This window comes from Odocoileus virginianus, chromosome 2 (assembly GCF_023699985.2).
Source record: "Odocoileus virginianus isolate 20LAN1187 ecotype Illinois chromosome 2, Ovbor_1.2, whole genome shotgun sequence".
In the NCBI taxonomy this organism is placed as follows: Eukaryota; Metazoa; Chordata; class Mammalia; order Artiodactyla; family Cervidae; genus Odocoileus; species Odocoileus virginianus.
The window spans coordinates 634,085-653,116 of NC_069675.1; the positions used below are offsets into that span (position 1 = coordinate 634,085).

Sequence of the window (19,032 nt, forward strand, 5' to 3'; positions counted from 1 at the left end):
CAAGAGTCTCCTAATTTCATGGCTGCAGTCACCATCTACATTGATTTTAAAGCCCAAGAAGAGAAAATAGGTCACTCCTTCCACTTTTCCCCCTTCCATTTGCCATTTAGTGATGGGACCAGATGCCATGATCTTTGTTTTTTGAATGTTGAGTTTTAAGCCAGCTTTTTCACTCCCCTCTTTTACCTTCATCAAGAGGCTCTTTAGTTCCTCTTCGCTTTCTGCTATTAGAGTGGTGTCATATGCATATCTGAGGTTGTTGATCTTTCTTCCAGAAATCTTGATTCCAGCTTGTGTGTCATTCAGCCCAGCATTTCGAATGATGTACTCTGCATACAAGTTACATAAGCAAGGTGACAACACACAGCCTTGATGTACTTCTTTCCATGTCAAGTTCTATCTCTTGCTTCTTGATCTGCATAGAGGTTTCTCAGCAGGCAGGTAAGGTGATCTGGTAATCCCACCTCTTTAAGAATGTTACAGCTTTATGTGATCCACGAAATCAAAGGCTTTCAAGTAATTAATGAAACAGAAACAGATGTTTCCCTGGAATTCCCTTGCTTTCTCTATGATCCAACGAATGTTGGCAATTTAATCTCTGGTTCCCCTGCCTTTTCTAAACCCAGCTTGTACATCTGGAAGTTCTTAATTTAAGTACTGCTGAAGCCTAGCTTGAAGGATTTTGAGCACGTCCGGGATCCTCAGAAATACACCTCTGTGTTTCCAGACTCTTCTATTGCCCCAGATAGAACTGGAGGTGGGGGTGGGGAGAGGAGGGCAGTTCATGGGGACACAGTCAGCAAGGGCAGCAGGGAACGGCAGCTGCCCACGGAAAGACCATACAGGCAGGACTCTTTTTTTTCCAGACTTCATTTATTTTTTGACCCAGGCCCATGGCAGTGCAAGTGCTGAGTCCTAACCACTGGAGCACCAGGGAATTGTGAAGACTGTATTATTAGTTTATTTAGCTAGTTAGGTTTTGGCCATGCCACAAGGCATGCAGGATCTTTAGTTTCCTGACCAGGGATCGAACCGGTGCCCCTTGCATTGGAAGCATCGACTCTTAACCATTGGACTGCCAGGGAAGTCCCATGACTCATTTTTAAGGGACACCCTACACTGCCTCAGGCCCCATTTCTAGGCTGAAAACACTTATAGCCAGAGTCAGGCACAGGGCTGGGGTCGGTGGGTTGGGGGACCATACTCACGCAGGCCCTATGTCTGACTCTCAAGGAGAGAAACTGTTCCAGCCCACATCTCTCTTTCAGATGCAATCTGTTTCCTGCCCAGAAGAGACCCCAGAATCACCTATCTGCCCCCTATGTGATCAACGGAGACATGCAGTTTCTGCAACATGACCATCCCTGCACGTTGCAACTGGGCTGAGGACTTTACATGTTCAGACTCTCAAAGTGGTTTTTTTTTTTTAACCTAATGCTGTAGATTTCCTGCTAAAGTCTAAGAGCTTCCTTTTTCCTTTGTCCTCAAACTTTCAAAGAACCTTGTTTTCATCAACAAATCTTCAAATCATGTGCCCGAATTTTAAAAAAAAAAAGAAAAAAGAGCCTCAAAGGGTGCTTTCACTTCCTGTGTGGAGGCAGCCTGCCCTGAACTGTGCCGAGTGGAAAACAGGCCACCCTTGGGAGGCCATGAATATTCATCACCTCACTGCGCATTCACTGCGCAGCACCGGGACAGAAAAGTGCTTTCAGCAAGTTTGACTTTATGCTCTAATATTCTCCATGAAGACAGCCTGTTCTTACTTGTAGAAAAGATCATTTTCAACAACGATAGTGAGGTCGGTCTTTTATGAGCAGCTTTGAAAGCCCTGTGGCTTACAATAGCAAAACAATCCCTTCTCCAAAATAAACAAGGCTTTCCTTTGTATGTCCAAGGAGAGGAAGGACCAGAGCTAAGCAAATTCTAAGACGTCCACTGGCTCTGAATGCTGACATAACTGGAGCCGTCAGCCCTCCACCCCCAATCCCTGAACCCAAAAGCAGGTTATAAAGAAAAGGGACCTGGCAGACAGCATTTGCCTGATCCTCAAGTTCCAGCCTGAGACCTAAATTCTGCGGATGGGCCCCATCCCAGAGTGAGCTGGGGCAAAGCTCTAACCAGTGATGATCAGATATTGCCGGGGCCTTGCTTGACTCCCCAGAAGCTAGACAACACCTATGAAGGGCCTGACTGGGAAAAGTCCAGAAGACCCCATTAATGTCTGAGGACAGGGAGAAACATACAAGCATAAAATCTGCTGCCACAAATACCTATGCGTTGTGATTATGAAATGCAACGGTTTTTCTCTAAGCCTAAGTCACTCCAACATGCTTGCTTAGCTTTTGGGGTAAAATTTCTCGTGTATCTATGATCTCAGTCCAAACATAAAGTCAACATGTCTCCTCTCTCTTTTTCTCCCTCTCCCCTCTGCCCTGCTCCTTCCCGCACCCCTGCCATCCCCCAAGACTCCTGGAAAATCCATTTTACCATTAAGTGAAAGATGAACTAACGGTGGATGAAATGGACAAGTGAGTGTAGTGAAAGTCGCTCAGTCGTGTCCGACTGTTTGTGACCCCATGGACTATACAGTCTATGGAATTCTCCAGGCCAGAATACTGGAGTGGGTAGCCTTTCCCTTCAGGGGATTTTCCCAACCCAAGGATCGAATCCAGGTCTCCCACATTGCAGGCAGATTCTTTACCAGCTGAGCCACAAAGGAAGCCCAAGAATACTGGACTGGGGGCAAAAGGATGAAATAAAATGTTTTAGAATGGAGTGCTGAATTTTCAACAAACTCTTTAAGACATAACTATTCTTCCTTGACTCGGATTCGATTCTTGGGTGGGGAAGATCCCTTGGACAAGGAAATAGCAACGCACTCCAGCATTCTCGCCTAGAAAATCCCATGGACAGGGGACCCTGGTGGGCTATGGTCCATGGGGTCACAAGTAGCGCTGGACACAACTTAGCAACTAAATAACAGCAGCAACAGCACCCTCCCTTCTCTTTGAAACACTGGGGCCCAAGGAGGTGACCTGACGTGGCAGCCAGGCCGAGCCCGCCGGACCCTGCTGGCCGACAGAGGCTCAGACAGTGGAAATGGCGACCGCGAGTGCAGGCGGCCCAGCAGCTGGCGGGGCCAAGCTTCCAGGCCTCATGAACCCAGGGAGACCTGGGCCTTCGCTGTGGTTAAGAATCTTCCATGGAACTTCCCTGATCATCCAGGGGTTAAGACTTCATCTTCCAACGCAGGGGGTGCGGGTTTGGTCCCTGGCGAGGGAACTACGATCCCACATGCCTCTTGGCCAAAAGGCCACAACAGAAAACAGAGTGTCAGACTTTAAAAATCGTCCATATCCCGGGCTTCCCTGGTGGCTCAGGGGTAAGCAATCCGTCTGCCAATGCAAGTGACACGGGTTCCATCCCTGATCTGGGAGGATCCCACATGCAGAGGAACAACTAAAGCCGTGCACCCGAACTATTTAGCCTGTGCTCTAGAGCCCAGGAGCCATAACTACTGAAGCCCATGCACCCTAGAGCTCACGCTCTGCAACGAGAAGCCACTGCAATGAGAAGCCCGTGCACCGAAACTAGAGAGTCGCCCCCACTTGCTGCCTGTCAGTGTAGGAGATGTAAAAGACGAGAGTTCGACCCCTCGGTCGGAGGGATCCCCTGGAGGCGGGCATGGCAACCCACTCCAGTATTCTCGCCTGGAGAATTCCGTAGACAGAGTCTGGCTGGCGCGGTCGGACAGGACTGAAGCGATTGAGCACGCGCACTCACACGGCAATTAGAGAAAAAGCCGAGCGGCAAAGAAGGAAGACCCAGCACAGTCATAAATAAATAAATACAATTATTTTTTTTAATGGTCCATATTAAAAAAAAAATCTTTCATACAGTTCAACAGCCTCACTTCAAAGAAAATTAAGGCCTAGGATTGAGAAAGTGCTGGCTGGTAGGTACCCTGAGTATTCTTGCTCTCTAAAACGGGCCACAAGATCTTCCTGTCAGGTGGCATTTTCAGCATTTTAGCTGGAGGCAGCAGGGCTGGAACCAGGAACAAGATAGAGAACAAGTTCCCTCTGGGTCAGGGGTTAGCAAATGCCCAGAGTATGGGAGGCAGAGGAGTCTGGGCTTTTCCTGGGGTACGTGGGGGGCTTGCTCACACCTGCCACTAGGCAGGATGCACCTGGAAAGCAGAAGCACACCTGGGGCTCCTTGCCTGGTCCATCTGCTACAGACCACCTGCACGTGCCCACTCAGACACAGGCAAACAGCACCGCCTAAGGAACAAAGCTTCATTCTGTAGCCACTGCAACCGGAAGCCTGCATTTGGCAAACCTAGTTTTATCTGGAAAAAAGGAAAGGAATTATCTGGATGTTTACACTCAACCAAAAAAAAAAAAAAAAGTAACCAAAACAAAACCACACCCACTTCAGAGTAGAGTGGTGTGGGAAAGGCCGAGCAGGAACTGGGCTTCATTTTTATGCCTTCCTGAGAGGCACATGGCGGGAAGCTATTCCTGGACCAAGTTAAGCCTGAATTCAAGGAGTGAGGGTCATGGTGGGGCAGGAAGGGGAGCAGTCAGGACAGGTCCTGCCTTGTCTGAGGTAGCAAGTGTGGGTTCTGCTCGAAGAACTACCGGGAAACAGTCCTGCCGAGCAAGGAATTCTGCGCTCCAGAATGGACCCCCCCACAGCCCTCCACCAAAGCGCTATGACCAGTGGAGGCGGGGCTGGCCCACAGATCTGCCCTCCTGTTTCAAGTTGCAACTTAGGACACATTTCAGTGAGAAAAGGAGAAACTTTTCCCCCAGTCCCTTTTGTTTAGGAAAACAATTACCACAAAATTTGAGTTCAGAAGGGAGGGAGCACAGGTAACAACGGCTAATAGTTTGAGAGGCTTTACCACATGACATTGGCTCCTTTATCTTCCCAGTGGTTCCACAAACAACGAAGAGCTCCACTAGACCCGCGAGGGAACTGAGGTCCTGAGAGTTAGTCACTGCACCCAGGGCTCCCCAGAGGCCAGCCAGGCAGGACAGGAAGCCCAGCCCACTTGGTCACTCAGCCCCTGTTAACATTTCCATTCCAATCCCTTGAAGCACACAGGTTTAATAATAACCTGCTTTTTTTCCACGTTTTTATAATAATTAACTCCCTGCTGAGATGCATTTCCGCCACCCCCACCCCCACTCTGAGCCCTGTGTTTTGGGTTAAGATTAAACTAGTAACAACATGCCAAAGTCAAGACACTCGGGGCCACAGTGACCTGGGAATTAGGCAATCACTCTGGGCAAGGAGCTGTTAAACTGTATCTTTAACATGAAAAATTGGCTTTTAATTTTATCTTAAGTCAGGAGACTATAAAAAATGCTAATTTTGCTCTCTTGGCCTTAATACAGTCCACAAATCTACTATAACCTTTCTAGTAATGAAATCATTTTGGCATAACAGTGAAATGAAAAATTGTTTTCTAACAACCAAGCCCCAAGCACAAGGGAATGGGTGCTGCGGCAATTGTTTCTGGAAAAGCCAGAAGGGAGAAAGAAGCAGGAGGAAGACACAGCGACACCCACAGAGGCCTTGGTCTTTGCAGACACTGAGCAGGCTTCCCGGGTGGCTCAGTAGTTAAAAAATCCACCTGCCCATACAGGAGACGAGGGTTCAATCCCTGGGTCATGGAGATCCCGGGAGAAGGAAATGGCAATCCACTTCAGTATTCTCGCCAGGAGATCCCATGGACAGACAAGCCTGGCGGGCTACAGTCCATGGGGTCAACAAGAGTAGGACATGACTTAGCGACTAAGCAACAGCAGATACTGAGCGCCCTGCTTGGAAAACAGAGAGGAACCCATCAGACAGCAGTAGAGTGGTTTAATAGAGTGTGTGCGTAAGTATAGCTAAGGTGGCAGTGAGGGAAGGCCTCTTCAGGAGAGCAACTGAGCTAGCATGCAGAAATCTTCGGGAAAAGATTCCAGCCAGAGGGAACTTCCACAGCAAAAGAGCCAAAAAGACCAGTGTGGCTGGAGCAGCAAGAACTGAAACTGAAAATGAGTCAAAGAGGAGAGGCAGGACCCCAGTCCTTGCCAACCTTGGTACCGAAGGGGAGGCCACCGGAGGATGTCCGCCAAGGGGACAGCCCAGTCCAATTCAGCTTCAAAGTCTCATTCTGGCCACTACTCAGAAAGTGGCGGGTTGGCACGAGTTCATTTACAGGTGGGGGAACCTGTTTAAAGCAAGCCTCAGCCTCTCTACCTGGTGGGGTGTTATCAATTCACTGGCACTGTTTATAACCAGCTCTGACTGGCAACCCACTGACCCTGCTCCTAGGATTACTTGGAAGTTATTTTCAAAAATAAGATTGAAACAATAGTTATCATTTTGAAAAATAATAGTGTTCTATTCATCACATTGGCTTCCCTAGTAGCTCAGGAGTAAAGAATCTGCCTGCCAGAGTAAGAGATTCAGGTTCGATCCCTGTGTCAAAGATCCCCTGGAGAAGGAAATGGCAACCCACTCCAGTATCCTTGCCTGGAAAATTCCATGGACAGAGGAGCCTGACGAGCTTCAGTTCATGGGGTTGCAAAGAGTCAGACACAGCTGAGCACCTGAGCATACACACATACACACACAGAATCATCACTCTAAGGAAGTAGATCAGAATAACTTTTGAAAAGTTACTTATTTTTGAAATGTGCCCTGCTTCTTCCCCCAAAGCATTTGAGTCCATTGATACAAAGCCCATGAGCAACTAGACAGCTTAAAGTTCTTTCTGGAATAATGTTTACAGTATATTGTAATATGGTGACAGCTTCAGCTTGGGAGAGAAACCGTAATACCGAAGAGTTTTAAAGCCCAATTAAGGACTTCCCTGCTGGTCCATTGGTATCCACCTTGCAATGCACGGGACTTGGGTTCGATCCCTGGTCAGTTGGTTAACTAAGATCCCACAAGCCTCCCTGCAACAAAGCCTGAACCCCAACTAGAGAGTCCATATGCTGCAACGAAAGATCCTGTGTAAGGCAATAAAGATCCCGAATGCTGCAACTAAGACTTGATGAAGCCAAATATATGGGGAAAAAAAATGTGAGATTAAAAGAAAAAAAGCCCAATTAGTTCTAAGGGTTGTGCTAAGGCAAATGCACAGCTTCATCACTGGTTAGGTCCTTGCAGTGCCTTCACTTTTATCCACTTCTGCATTTGTTTAAAGTTTATTTTAAATTGAAGGATAATTGCTTTACAATATTGGTTTGATTTCTGCCATACATCAACATGAATTAGCCATAGCTATACATATCTCCCCTCCCTCTTGAACCTCCCTGCCTCCTACCCCACCCACCCCTCTAGGTTGTCACAGAGCCCATCTGAGTTCCCTGAGTCAAACGGCAAATTCCCACTGGCTGTCTGCTTTACATATGGTGGTGTATATGCTTCCATGCTACTCTCTCCATTCATCTCATCCTCTCGGTCCTCTCCCCAGCCCTGGGCCGTAAGTCTGTTCTCTGTGTCTCTGTCTCCATTGCCTCCCTGCAAATAGGTTCATCAGTACCACCATAAATCACAGCAAGATGCACTTCTGTATTTTCATCCTCCAGCTTCTCCTGGGCCTCTAGAGCTGCCCTTTGCTGATTTGTTGCTCACTGGCACCCCCATCAGAGACGGAACAGAAAGAACCGGAGAGTCCAGAAATGCCCCTGGGTCAGCAGTTTCAGTTCTGTGTGTTTATCTTTGTGAGAGGGTGTTTGTGTGTGTGGGGTGGGGGTAAGGGGAAGGGAAGATTTCAGGGTTGAAGTGATGTGTAAATTGTAATTACCCACTCCCTACAGTGTAGAGTCTATGCACACATTCATACCCTATCTCTCCTGGCTCTGCTGTCTGCTGAGTAAACCACTTAGAACCACAACATGTAATATGAAAATCTTAAAACTAGACAAGGACCCTCGAGTGTGAGAAAGTGTTAGTTGCTCAGTCATGTCTGACTCTTTGCAGCCACATGGGCTGCAGCCCGCCATGCTCCTCTGTCCATGGAGCTCTTCGGGCAAGAATACAGGAGTAGATAGCCATTCCCTTCTCCAGGGGATCTTCCTGACCCAGGGATGGAACCCGGCTCTCCCACACCGTGGGCACATTCTTCACCATCTGAGCCACCAGGTCTGCTCTAGTTCAGCTAGTGAGAATCCCATTCTTTGAACTGCTGTCCACAAAATGAAACACTGTCAGACATCTCACAGGTACATTCAAGATAGAAAACAAAAGGTAGGAGAAGAAAAATTGGAGAAACTCTTCATTCTTCCAGCTGGGTGGATTTTAACAGACTTTTATGATTATCTGCTTAAAGTAATTATCAGCTACAGAAGGTTTATTATTATTACTAATGCTTAAAAAAAGTAGAAAAAGAAAAACACTCCATTTTAAAAAATCTTCCCCAAAACGACTGCTTCTGTTACTTTTCCCATAATCTTCACCACACTCACTACATCCAAGACTATTTATGGCCAGACTTCCCTGGTAGCAAAATGTAACAGATTATGAAAAACGGATCTAGCAGAAGTGCTGAGGAATTTCTGAGGGGGGGGGGGGCGAGGGCTTGCTACATTGCCTCAAATTATAAATTGCACGTGTAATTTAATGTGTAACAAGACGGTGCAGCTGCTTAAGAATTTCTGATTTGAGCAACTGAGCTTTCCAGTGAAATTCTCTCAGGAAAAATTCTGAAGTAAACTGCTTAAGTGTAACTCAAGTTTCCAGGTACTCTTCAAAAACACCTTTGACCACAATAGGTTTTTATAAAAGCTAAACCTTTAAGCTAAGGGAAAATGCCTGATGTGTGTTTATTCAGCATAAAGCCTGGTTAAGTTTCTTCCAGCTTCCTTAAGAAATACTTCAGAGGTTAAACTTCTAACCCTTTCCACTCACAGGGCGTCGCTGTTAACTTAGCCCCTGAAGGCCCAGGGGAGCAGCCCGACGAGTCCCTCCGGACCGCGCTTTGGCCTCGGGGCATCGCTGCACCGGGACTGCGACCTCAACTCCCGCAGCCGGCGGGTCTCCCGTCCCCCGGGGTGGAGACGGTGTCTGCCTGCGGCTCCCAGAACTACCGCCAGCAACTGGGGTGCAACCACACAACTACTTCCAGTGAAAAGTTTTTGGCGCATTTCCCTCCGCCGAAAACTTTAGGACTTGCAGCGCAACCGGCCGAGTTCGGTTTCCCTCTCCGCGGTCACTGCAAGCCCTCGGCGCCCACCCCTCCCCGGCTCCGCCGGGACGCGCGCCCACTACCCAGCCTGGATGCCAGGACGGTGGGTACGCGGGAGCCCTGCACCTCAGCACCTGGCACCTCTGGGGCGCGGGGAGGGGTCTGCAAGCTTGCCAGCAGCTGGGTACGCCCCGATCTGCGCGCTCCCTCCCCGGAGCTCCCGGGCGCGAACCCCCGACCTCCTGCCCTCACCTCGCGTCCAGAGCTCCGGGAGGAAGAGCCACGGCAGGAACAGCAGCACTGTCCGCCCCATCCCGAGATCGCGGACCTGAAAAGTCTCTTTGGACCGACGGATAGATGGACGTCCGGAACCTGCCGCGTCGCCGGCCTAGCGCGCGCGAAAACAGCCCCGTCCCGGAGACCCGGGCAGCCCACTCCGAAGGCGCAGAGCGGAGCCGCGGTTGAAGGCGGCGAGGGAGGGAGGGGGACGGGCCGGGGGCCGAGTCTGAGCCCACCCAGCCAGTCGGGGAGACGAGGGGGCGGGAAGGCGGCCGGGAGAGGCGGGCGGCGGAGAGGGTGGAAGGGGACTGGGCTAGACCCAAGGGGCGGAGAGGGGCGGGCCGCGGGGTGGGGTTGAGCCTGGGTTGACCTGCGCGGGGGTGCGGGGCTGAAAGCGAGGGGAGGGAGGTGAGGACCGTAAAGGGGAGGGGTGACTGGAGGTCTGCGGAGGAGAAAGGGCCCCCGGCCTCCCGGGGATCCCGACGGCCGACTAGTGCAGGTGGGAGGGACAGAGAGTAAATTGAGGAGGAGCGTAGGGTGCCCGAGGCTGCCGGCAGACTTAGGGTGCCTGCGGCTTGGAGGCGGAGGCAGTCCCGCAATCGCGGCTCAGCAGACTTAAAACCCAGGCAGCAACGCTCCCAGAGGCCGAGGCCACCTTGGCGGCGCTCTCTGCCGATCGCCACATCCATCCGCTCCCGGCCGAGCGCCTTTCCGGGCCGAAGCTGTGAGACAGTCCTGGCATCTAGGAGCTCACCGCCTCCCGGGAAGAACTCTTTGCTGTGCCCCCTTGTGAAGTTCAAAAGAGGTGATGCTCGTGGAGGGAGATGAACACCTAGGAAGTGGGAAGAGAAGGCCCCCCAGTGATTAAAGTGTGGCGGGGCCAAGAGGGCAGTCGCACAGAAAGTTAACGGTGAAAGAAATGTCAGCCACTTGTACTCATAATTGAAAGGGTGACTTAACATTTTATATATAGATATGCACACATACTGGTGGGGCCAATGCAGGAGAGGTAAAAGACATGAGTTCGATCCCTGGGTGGGGAAGATCCCCTGGAGGAGGGCATGGCAATCCACTCCAGTATTATTGCCTGGAGAATCCCATGGACAGAGGAGCCTGGCAGGTTACAGTCCACAGGGGTCGCATAGGGTCACAAATCGTCGGACAGGACTGAAGCGACTCAGCACGCATTACTATCTTTAAGGCAACATCTTTAGAATTAATGTATTTTAATGTGATCCTTGGACAACATGAATCAATAATGCCATTCCTCTGCTCAAAACCGGAGAGTGATTCCCACTTCCTCTCTGCACGAAAGCCAGAGTCCTGCCTTGTGGCCTACAGGGGAATACATGCCTGGTCCCCTCTCGTCTCTGACCTCATCTCCTTTCTCCACTTCCATTTATGCTGCTTTCTGGTCCAGAGTTCCTGACCCCAGTCTGGCTGGTCAAGTGGGCTAGATTTGGCTGTAAGGAGGCAACCAGTCCAAAGGGATTTAGATCCATTGTTACTTAACTGACAGCAAAATCAGCATGATGTCAGCTACTGGCATCCCTATTCCCATTGGATGACACCCAGCCAGAGGGGTGGACAAGAGCAGTGGGTAGCTCCTCTGATGAGCAGCCAACTCTAAAGTACAGCCGAGCAGCTCATTGATTTTCAGAGGTGACTGCTGCTGTGTTGTTGGGTGGGGGGATGAGGGCATGGTGAGGAGGGGTGGAAACTAACTCACGTGCCCAGCTGAAAGTCTGGAGAAGAAAGAGAAACAGGCGTGCTGTGAGATAGGGATAAGAAAATGCCTCCAACGGCTGCCCACCAGCCTCACCTCCCCCTGCCCCAGGAGGAGTCATGGCACAATTTCCCAAGACTTGGGTAGAATTGGAGTCAAGCCTCACCTGCACACCTCCGTGGATGTGCAGGGTCGCCAGGGCATCTCAGCAGAGCCCTGTTCTCCTGCAGTGTCCTTGCTGCTGCTCGTATACACCAGCCTCTCTTCCATCCCAGGGTTTTGCACCAACTGTTTCCTTGGCTTGAAATGCTCTTCCGCTGGACTCACACCCTCTTGGTTAATTATCCTCCTTCAAGTCTTTGCAATGCCTCACATTCTTGATGAGGCTTTTGTTCTTGTTCAGTCGCTAAGCCATGTCCAACTCTTTGCAACCCCATGGACTGCAGCATGCCAGACTTCCCTGTCCTTCACTATTTCACGGAGTTTGCTCAAACTTATGTCCATTGAGTTGGTGATGCCATCCAACCATCTCATCCTCTGCCACCCTCTTCTCCTGCCTTCAGTCTTTCTTAGCATCAGGGTCTTTTCCAATGAGTTGGCTCTTCACATCAGGTGGTCAAGCTATTAGAGCTTCAGCTTCAGCATCCATCATTCCAGTGAATATTCAGGGTTGATTTCCTTTAGGATTGACAGGTTTCATCTCCTTACAGTCCAAGGGACTCTCAAGAGTCTTCTCCAGCACCACAATTTGAAAGCATCAATTCTTTGGTGCTCAGCCTTCTTTATGGTCCAACTCTCACATTTATACATGACTCCTGGAAAAACCATACTTCTGACTATATGGACCTTTGTTGGCCGAGTGATGACTCTGCTTTTTAATACACTGTTGATGAGTAGGCTTTCCTAGTATAAAACTGTCTAGTTATCTATTCCTGTGTGATATACCACCCCAGACACAGCATGGGTAAACAACAGCTGCTGTGTTAGATTCACAGATTCCGTGGGTCAGAGATTTAGACAGGGCACAAAGAAGATGACTTGTCTTACCTCTTCCATCTCTGCTGAAATATTGGGTTCAGTGACTGTGGACTAGAAGCATCTGGAACAGGGATCCGCAGACTGTCGCTGGTGGGCCTTTTGCCCGTGTCTGCAGATCAGGATTCCCGGAACACAGCCACGCGGCTGCTCCCATGTTGTCACAGCAGAGTCGGACAGCTGTGACAGAGATCAGAGGCCACAAAGCCACGTGGTCTGGCCCTTTACAGAAGTTGGCCAGTCCTTGATCCTCACACAGCTGGTACTTAAACTGCGAGGACTCTGAAGTCCAGGGCTGCAGACCAGACCACCTACATGAGGCTTCCCCACGGTGGCCTAGGTGTAGTTGGAAGTCCTACAAGGAAACTCTAGGCTCCAAGAGTGACCATTCCTTCCAGTGACCACGATAGAAGCTGTGTGGCCTTTCAAAACCTAGCCTCAGAGGTCACCTGACTCCACTAAGCCAGACTCTCTTGATGGATGGTGGATACAATCACAACCCTACCCTCCTGGGAAAGAGCCATAACCCCTACCTCTTGATGATGGAAGTGTCAAAGGATTTACAGCATTGTTTTAAAACTTCCACAGACATCAACACTAGCTAAAATGTAGGTTACTGACTACTGTATTTTTTTTTTCTAATTTTTTTGGCTGTGCCCTCTGGCATGCAGGATCTTAGTTCCCCAAGCAGAAACTGAGCTCATGCCCTCTGCAGTGGGAGCACAGTATCTTAACCCCTTGACCACCAGGGAAGTTCTGATTCTACCATTTTAATTTCATACTTGCCATGCATCTGAATGTTATTGACTGTTAATGTCCTAATTATAAAGATATGTGATGGGAAATGTTAGTTTTGAAAAAAATAGATCCCATATTATACAACTATTCTCATCCTTATAGGATGTAGCCCAAAAGGCTACATTTGTGCAACTTTTTTTTTTAACATTTGTGCAACTTTAGCAAGGCGACACCAACCTGAAACTCACACTCCAGTGTCCTAGACTCTCTTATATCTGATGGGACTCTGCACATTACAAGGAGGAGCCCCTACTTTTATTACGTAAGGAAAAGAGAGCATGTCAATGGCCCATAGCAGTGTTCATCCAGAGGCCAGGGAAGGCAGCTCCCACTGAGTCAAGTGTAGAAGGGCTGTGTCTTAAATCAAGTGACACTGTGAATACAGTCCAGTTATCAAGCATGTTCAGGATATCAGTGACGAGATACAAGACTAACAACTGAAGTCCTCAGGAGAGCAGGCCAAACTACACATGAAAGATGTAAACAGTCAGTCATCAACGACCCTAATCTATTTTTTTTTGTTTTATTAAAATATAGTTGATTTGCAACATTGTGTTAATTTTTGCTGTAAAGTGACTCAATTATACACATATATATTGTCTTTCACATTATTTTCCATTATAGTTTATCACAGGATATTGAATATAGTTCCATGTGGGCTATACAGTCGGACTTTGTTGTTTATACCCCCTATATACAATAGTTTGCACCAGTTAACCCCAAACTCCCCGTCCTTCCCTTCCCCACCCTAGCCCTGCTTGGCAGCCATGTGTCTGTTCTGGGCGTCTGTTTCTCTTTCACAGTGATGTTCGTTGGTGTCCTGTGTTAGATTCTACCTCTAAGTGGTGTCATACGGTATTTGTCTTTCTCTTTCCAACGTGCTTCACTTAGTGAGATAATCTCTAGATCCATCCATGTTCCTCAAATGGCATTATTTCACTCTTTTAACTGACTGCTGCTCCATTGTATGCACGCACCACGTCTTCTCTATCCATTCATCTGTCAGTGGATGTAGGCTGTCTCTGTGTCTTGGCTGTTGTAAACAGTGCTTCACTGAACACAGGAGTGCATGTGTCATTTTGAATTACCTTTGGTCTGGGTCTATGCCCAGGAGTGGACTTGCTGAATCAGTGGCCCTGATCCAAAGCCACACCCTCCCTCTGTCGGCCGCCCCACCTCCACAGACACCCCCTCACCCCCTCAGCCTTGTCCCCAACTGAGGCCTGTGACTGACTTTCCACTCCTGCCTCCAGTCTGCCACGTGGACCCCCGATTCAAGCTTGTCTCCTCCCATTCACGTTAACACAGTGGAGACCACCCAATATCTCGGGACCTGGCTTGCTGGAACCATACTCTGTGAATGATGATGTGCCGAGAAACAGTCTCAAACTAGTTTCAGTGCCAGAGAGCCATTCATTCACTCATGATTTCACAACAATCTACGGAGCACGTGCTCACTTCAAGGTATAAGATCAACACCTGGAGTGTGTCACTGAGCTAATGCATGTTATCTCCATCAGGAAGCCCCAGTCTCATTGACCCAAATGCCAGTCAAGGTTCTCAGTTGTCCAGCAGCCAGTCCATGGTCCTCCCATCACAGCACCCTGGCTTTTCTTTGCTGAACCTGCCTTCTGCACTCACAGCCCTGAGCCCAGAGGTGGTGTTCTCCTTGATGCCTGAAGACCATTCTCTGTCCTTCTTTCCAGAGTCTCATATCATCAGACCTGGCTGCTGAGGTCACTACAGACCCCTGGGTCTCTCCTCTTGAAGATTTCAGTATTTGCATCATTGGCGCTCCCTTCATGCCAGCCCTGTCATAATTTTTGGTGGTTTCAGTACTATTAATACATAAATGACATTGCAGCATGACAGAGGCTAAGCCCCTTGACTTCTCCCCCACATCGTGTGCTGAGCAACATGTTGGAAATACATTTAAGGGCCAAGTTCTTGAAGTTTGCTAGGGAACTGAGATGGTGCCTGTAAGAAAGTCCACTCAGGACACCCCACACCTTAGGGGAAGCACCAGTCTCAGGTAGTTTCTTGGGCAATGTAGATGGTGCATGGAAGACCCTCCGTTCAGTGCACTGAACAGCATGCTGGGAGTACAGGTGTAAACTCTTGGGGGACCGTGTGTCAGGTGAAGCAATCCATTTGGAATACTGCATTGAACATAAGGGCGCTGGTATAACTGCTGCCGCTGCTAAGTCACTTCAGTAGTGTCAGACTCTTAGCGACCCCATGGACTGCAGCCTACCCGGCTCCTCCATCCATGGGATCTTCCAGGCAAGAGTACTGGTATAACTAAGTGACAGTTAAACAGGAATCCAGTTGCTAAAAAGACTCACCAGATCCAACTCCTACAGTTTGCTACAGAAACAGGACGCAATATAACAACAGCAGTAAGTTAATATGCATCACAGTTAATGGTTGTTTTACTGTAAGGATTCTAGAGAGACCAGGCACAGGATCCTTTGTCCACCCTTTCTGGAAGACGTGTGGCCAGATGCGCTCCCTCTCTTGGATCAGGAACCACTGGGAACACTTCGGAACCAGGGAGCCCCAAAGAGAAGTTCAGCTGGGGCTTTTTATATGTCCGGGGTCACCTAGGCATACTGCCAAGGCATAACTGGCTTCAACAGCAGCGCCCTCTAGGGGTCACACCGATGGATGGACATGTTAACTCAGTCGCGTCCAACTCTTCCACCCCATCGACTATAGCCTGCCAGGCTCCTCCATCCATGGGATTTTCCAGGCAAGAATACTGGAGTGGGTTGCCATTTCCTTCTCCAGGGGATCTTCCAACCCAGGGATTGAACCCAGGTCTCCCTCACTGCAGGCAGACTCTACCATGTGAGCCACCAGGGAAGCCCTGGGGTCTCACCGAGGCCATGTGCAAATCCTGTAACTCGCTGTTTTTTGTTTTCTTCTTTATTTTAAAATTTTTTTAAAAATTATAGTTTATATACAATGCTGTGTTAGTTTCAAATGTACTGCACAGTGATTCAGTTATACACAAACTACACACATATATTCTTTTTCAGATTCTTTTCCGTTATAGATCATTAGAAGATATTGGGTATAGTTCCTTGTGTTGGACAGTAGGTCCTTGTATCTCACTGTTTCCAATAAACAGCACTGACAAGCTGGTACAAATCTCCCTGAACCTCCTCAATCCCACAAATCAACATTACTAATGAGTAGGCTTCATGCCCTGACCAGGAGCCAGGGCCATGAAGAAACTTTAGCAGAATCGCTCAGGTTAATTCCAGGCTCTCCCAGAACAATGGCTTCCATAGTCATTCCAAAACGGTATAAGGAAAATTTACCATTCAGTATTGCGAACATGATAGTGGAATAAAACTATTTCCTCTTGTGGTTTCGGGAACTCTTTGGCATGAAAATTCATTCTATAGGCAAAACAACAACAACAACAGCAGCAGCAATAAACCACCCACATGGGAAGTAAAATTGTCAGACTCAGAAAAGGGATGGTGCTGTTTAAAGATGTCCCTCTAGTGACTTCCCTGGCAGTCCAGTGGTTAAGACGCCGCACTTTCACTGTTGGGGGACACGGGTTCATCCCTAGTCAGGGAACTAAGATCCTGCATGCTTTGTGGTGCGGCAAAAAAAAAAAAAAAATCCTTGAAAGAACTAAACTTTTTTTTTTTGAAGCACCGTTCCCATCCAAAAATAAATTAAATGGGAAGTCCTGTGTTTTAGGAAACTCCAGTCCCGAGAAACAGCGTAGGCTGAGGCCATGGAGAGGCATCTTGAGGAGACCTTACGAGCAGACGAGGGAGCACTCGGGGGAGCCGGGTGAAGCCTTTCAGTGGCTGCTTCATAGCCTGGACCACAAGCAGCACAGGACACTGTCTGTGGGCCGTGTCCCTGGAAACGAGGGCTGGAGGCAGACTTGATGAGAGCTGATGCTTCAGCCCAAGAGAGAGGACAAAGGCAAGGGGAAATGGAGCAGGGGTGGGTAGGAAGCACTGCACTGGCCACTGCCAGAAACTCAGCTGACGGCTGGGCAGGCGTGCCTGCTCGGCCACAAAGGATGTCTCCTGGCAGGCTGTGCAGAGAAACCGCGCTGTGGAATAGCCTGGCAGAGGGGAAAGAAAGGGGATGCATTTCTTAGGTTCCCACCTGCCTTGTTCCTGTGGATCTAAATTTGCTCTCTGCTGGCTCAGACTGTGGAGAATCTGCTGCAGTGCAGGAGGCTCGATCCTGCACAGATCCCTGGGTGGGGAGATCGCTTGGAGAAGGGAATGGCTACCTGCTCCAGTATTCTTGCCTGGGAAATCCCAAGGACAGAGGAGTCTGGTGGACTACAGCCTATGGGGCTGCAAAGGGTTGAGCACGACTGAGTGACCAACGGTAACACACTAAATTCGCTCTCTACACTTCTGGGTTTATGCCTTTATCCCCTTCAGAAGGCAACTCACACACCTTGTGAGGAGGCACCTCCTCCAAGTCGGGCAGTGGCAGGAGAACCCAGTGCCCCAGGGAGTGTGACCTTGGCCTGATGACACGGTGAAGCCAGGGGAGAAGGCCTTGTGACTGGTGGTGGGGACCACAGGGCTGGTGGAAATATAGGGCCCATGGAGCATCAGGCCATGGTGGTGGTTGAGGAGGGACAATAGGAGATGGTGGCACTCAGAGACTTCCTGTTGGAGTAAAGCCTTCTGAAAAAAAGGCATTTGAACCAAACCCTTAAGGTCGACACTTTAAATAAAGAAATGAGAATGAACCAATATACCAAGGCCCCAAGGTTAAGGTGTGTCTGGAGACTGTAAGTAGAGAATTTTAGGGAAAACATAGAAGTTTCAGGCAAATTTATATTTCTGCATAAAGTATTTGAACTTTACTTCTTAGGCCTATTAGTCCTTTTAACCTAGCAACGTCACACAGTGAGATTACAGCTCAAGAAAGTTGTTGTTTTCACAAGCCTGATATTCTACAGTTGACTTCACAGACAGAGAGGAAGGGGTAAAGCAGAGGTTTTTAACTTGGGCCTACGAATCACTTGGGGAAATTCTGTGGAGCTCAATTATTAGGAGCAATGTTTTCATTGAGGACCTCTGGAGAAGGGGATAACAGAGGATGAAATGGTTGGATGGCATCACTGACTCAATGGACATGAGTTTGAGCAAGCTCTAGGAGATGGTGAAGGATAGGGAAGCAGGGCGTGCTGCAGTCCGTGGGGCCGCAAAGATTTGGATACGACTGAAGGATTGAACAACCATACTTTTCTTTTTTTTATTTTTATTTTTTTATTAGTTGGAGGCTAATTACCTCACAATATTGTAGTGGGTTTTGTCATACATTGACATGAATCAGCCATGGATTTACATGTGTTCCCCATCCCGATCCCCCCTCCCACCTCCCTCTCCGCCCGTGAACAACCATACTTTTCATCAACTTTTCAAAGGGTCCAGACGTCGGAAGGGTTAAAGTGCACTGGTCGAGGGAAAAATCAGTAGATTCACCACCCTTCCTCAAGCCTGGAGGCATATGCCTCCCATTTGGGGGTCAGGAGAGGAGAGGGAAACTGGCCAGAAAATCTTCTTATTCATAGTTAGGAGGCAGGTCAGGTTGGAATTGACACGACACGACATCTGGACACCAGGAAGGTCCTATTCCAGTACAGACCCTAGCAGAGGTAGTCTTGCTTTGGGTCACAGCGGCTACGCTACAGAAGGTGCTTGTGCTTAGTCGTTCAGTTGCATCCGATTCTTTGCGACCCCATGGCCTGTAGCTTGCCAGACTCCTCTGTCCATGGATTTTCCAGGCAAGAATATTGGAGTGGGTTGCCATTTCCTTCTCCAGGATCTCCCGAGCCAGGGATCGAATCCATATCTCCTGTGTTTCCTGCATTGTAGGCGGATTCTTCACCCACGGAGCCTTCGGGAAAAGAAGATGCAAGTACCTAGCAACTTCAGCTCCGCGCATCCTTCCCGCAACTGCGCAGGCGCTAGAGCCGCGGGCTCGCCGCGCTCCG

The 19,032-nt window shown here is 49.0% G+C and overlaps 1 protein-coding gene across 1 annotated transcript in view; it reads right to left on the minus strand.

Moving 5' to 3' along the window:
* The window catches only part of MERTK (MER proto-oncogene, tyrosine kinase), a 117,254-nt gene extending 107,494 nt beyond the window's left edge, over positions 1-9,760 (minus strand). Inside the window, exon 1 of the mRNA XM_020900825.2 lies at positions 9,449-9,760. Within this exon, the coding sequence (XP_020756484.2) occupies positions 9,449-9,509 (61 nt within the window). The 5' untranslated portion in view covers positions 9,510-9,760. The remainder of the gene's footprint in view (positions 1-9,448) is intronic.
* Positions 9,761-19,032: the final 9,272 nt, after the last annotated feature.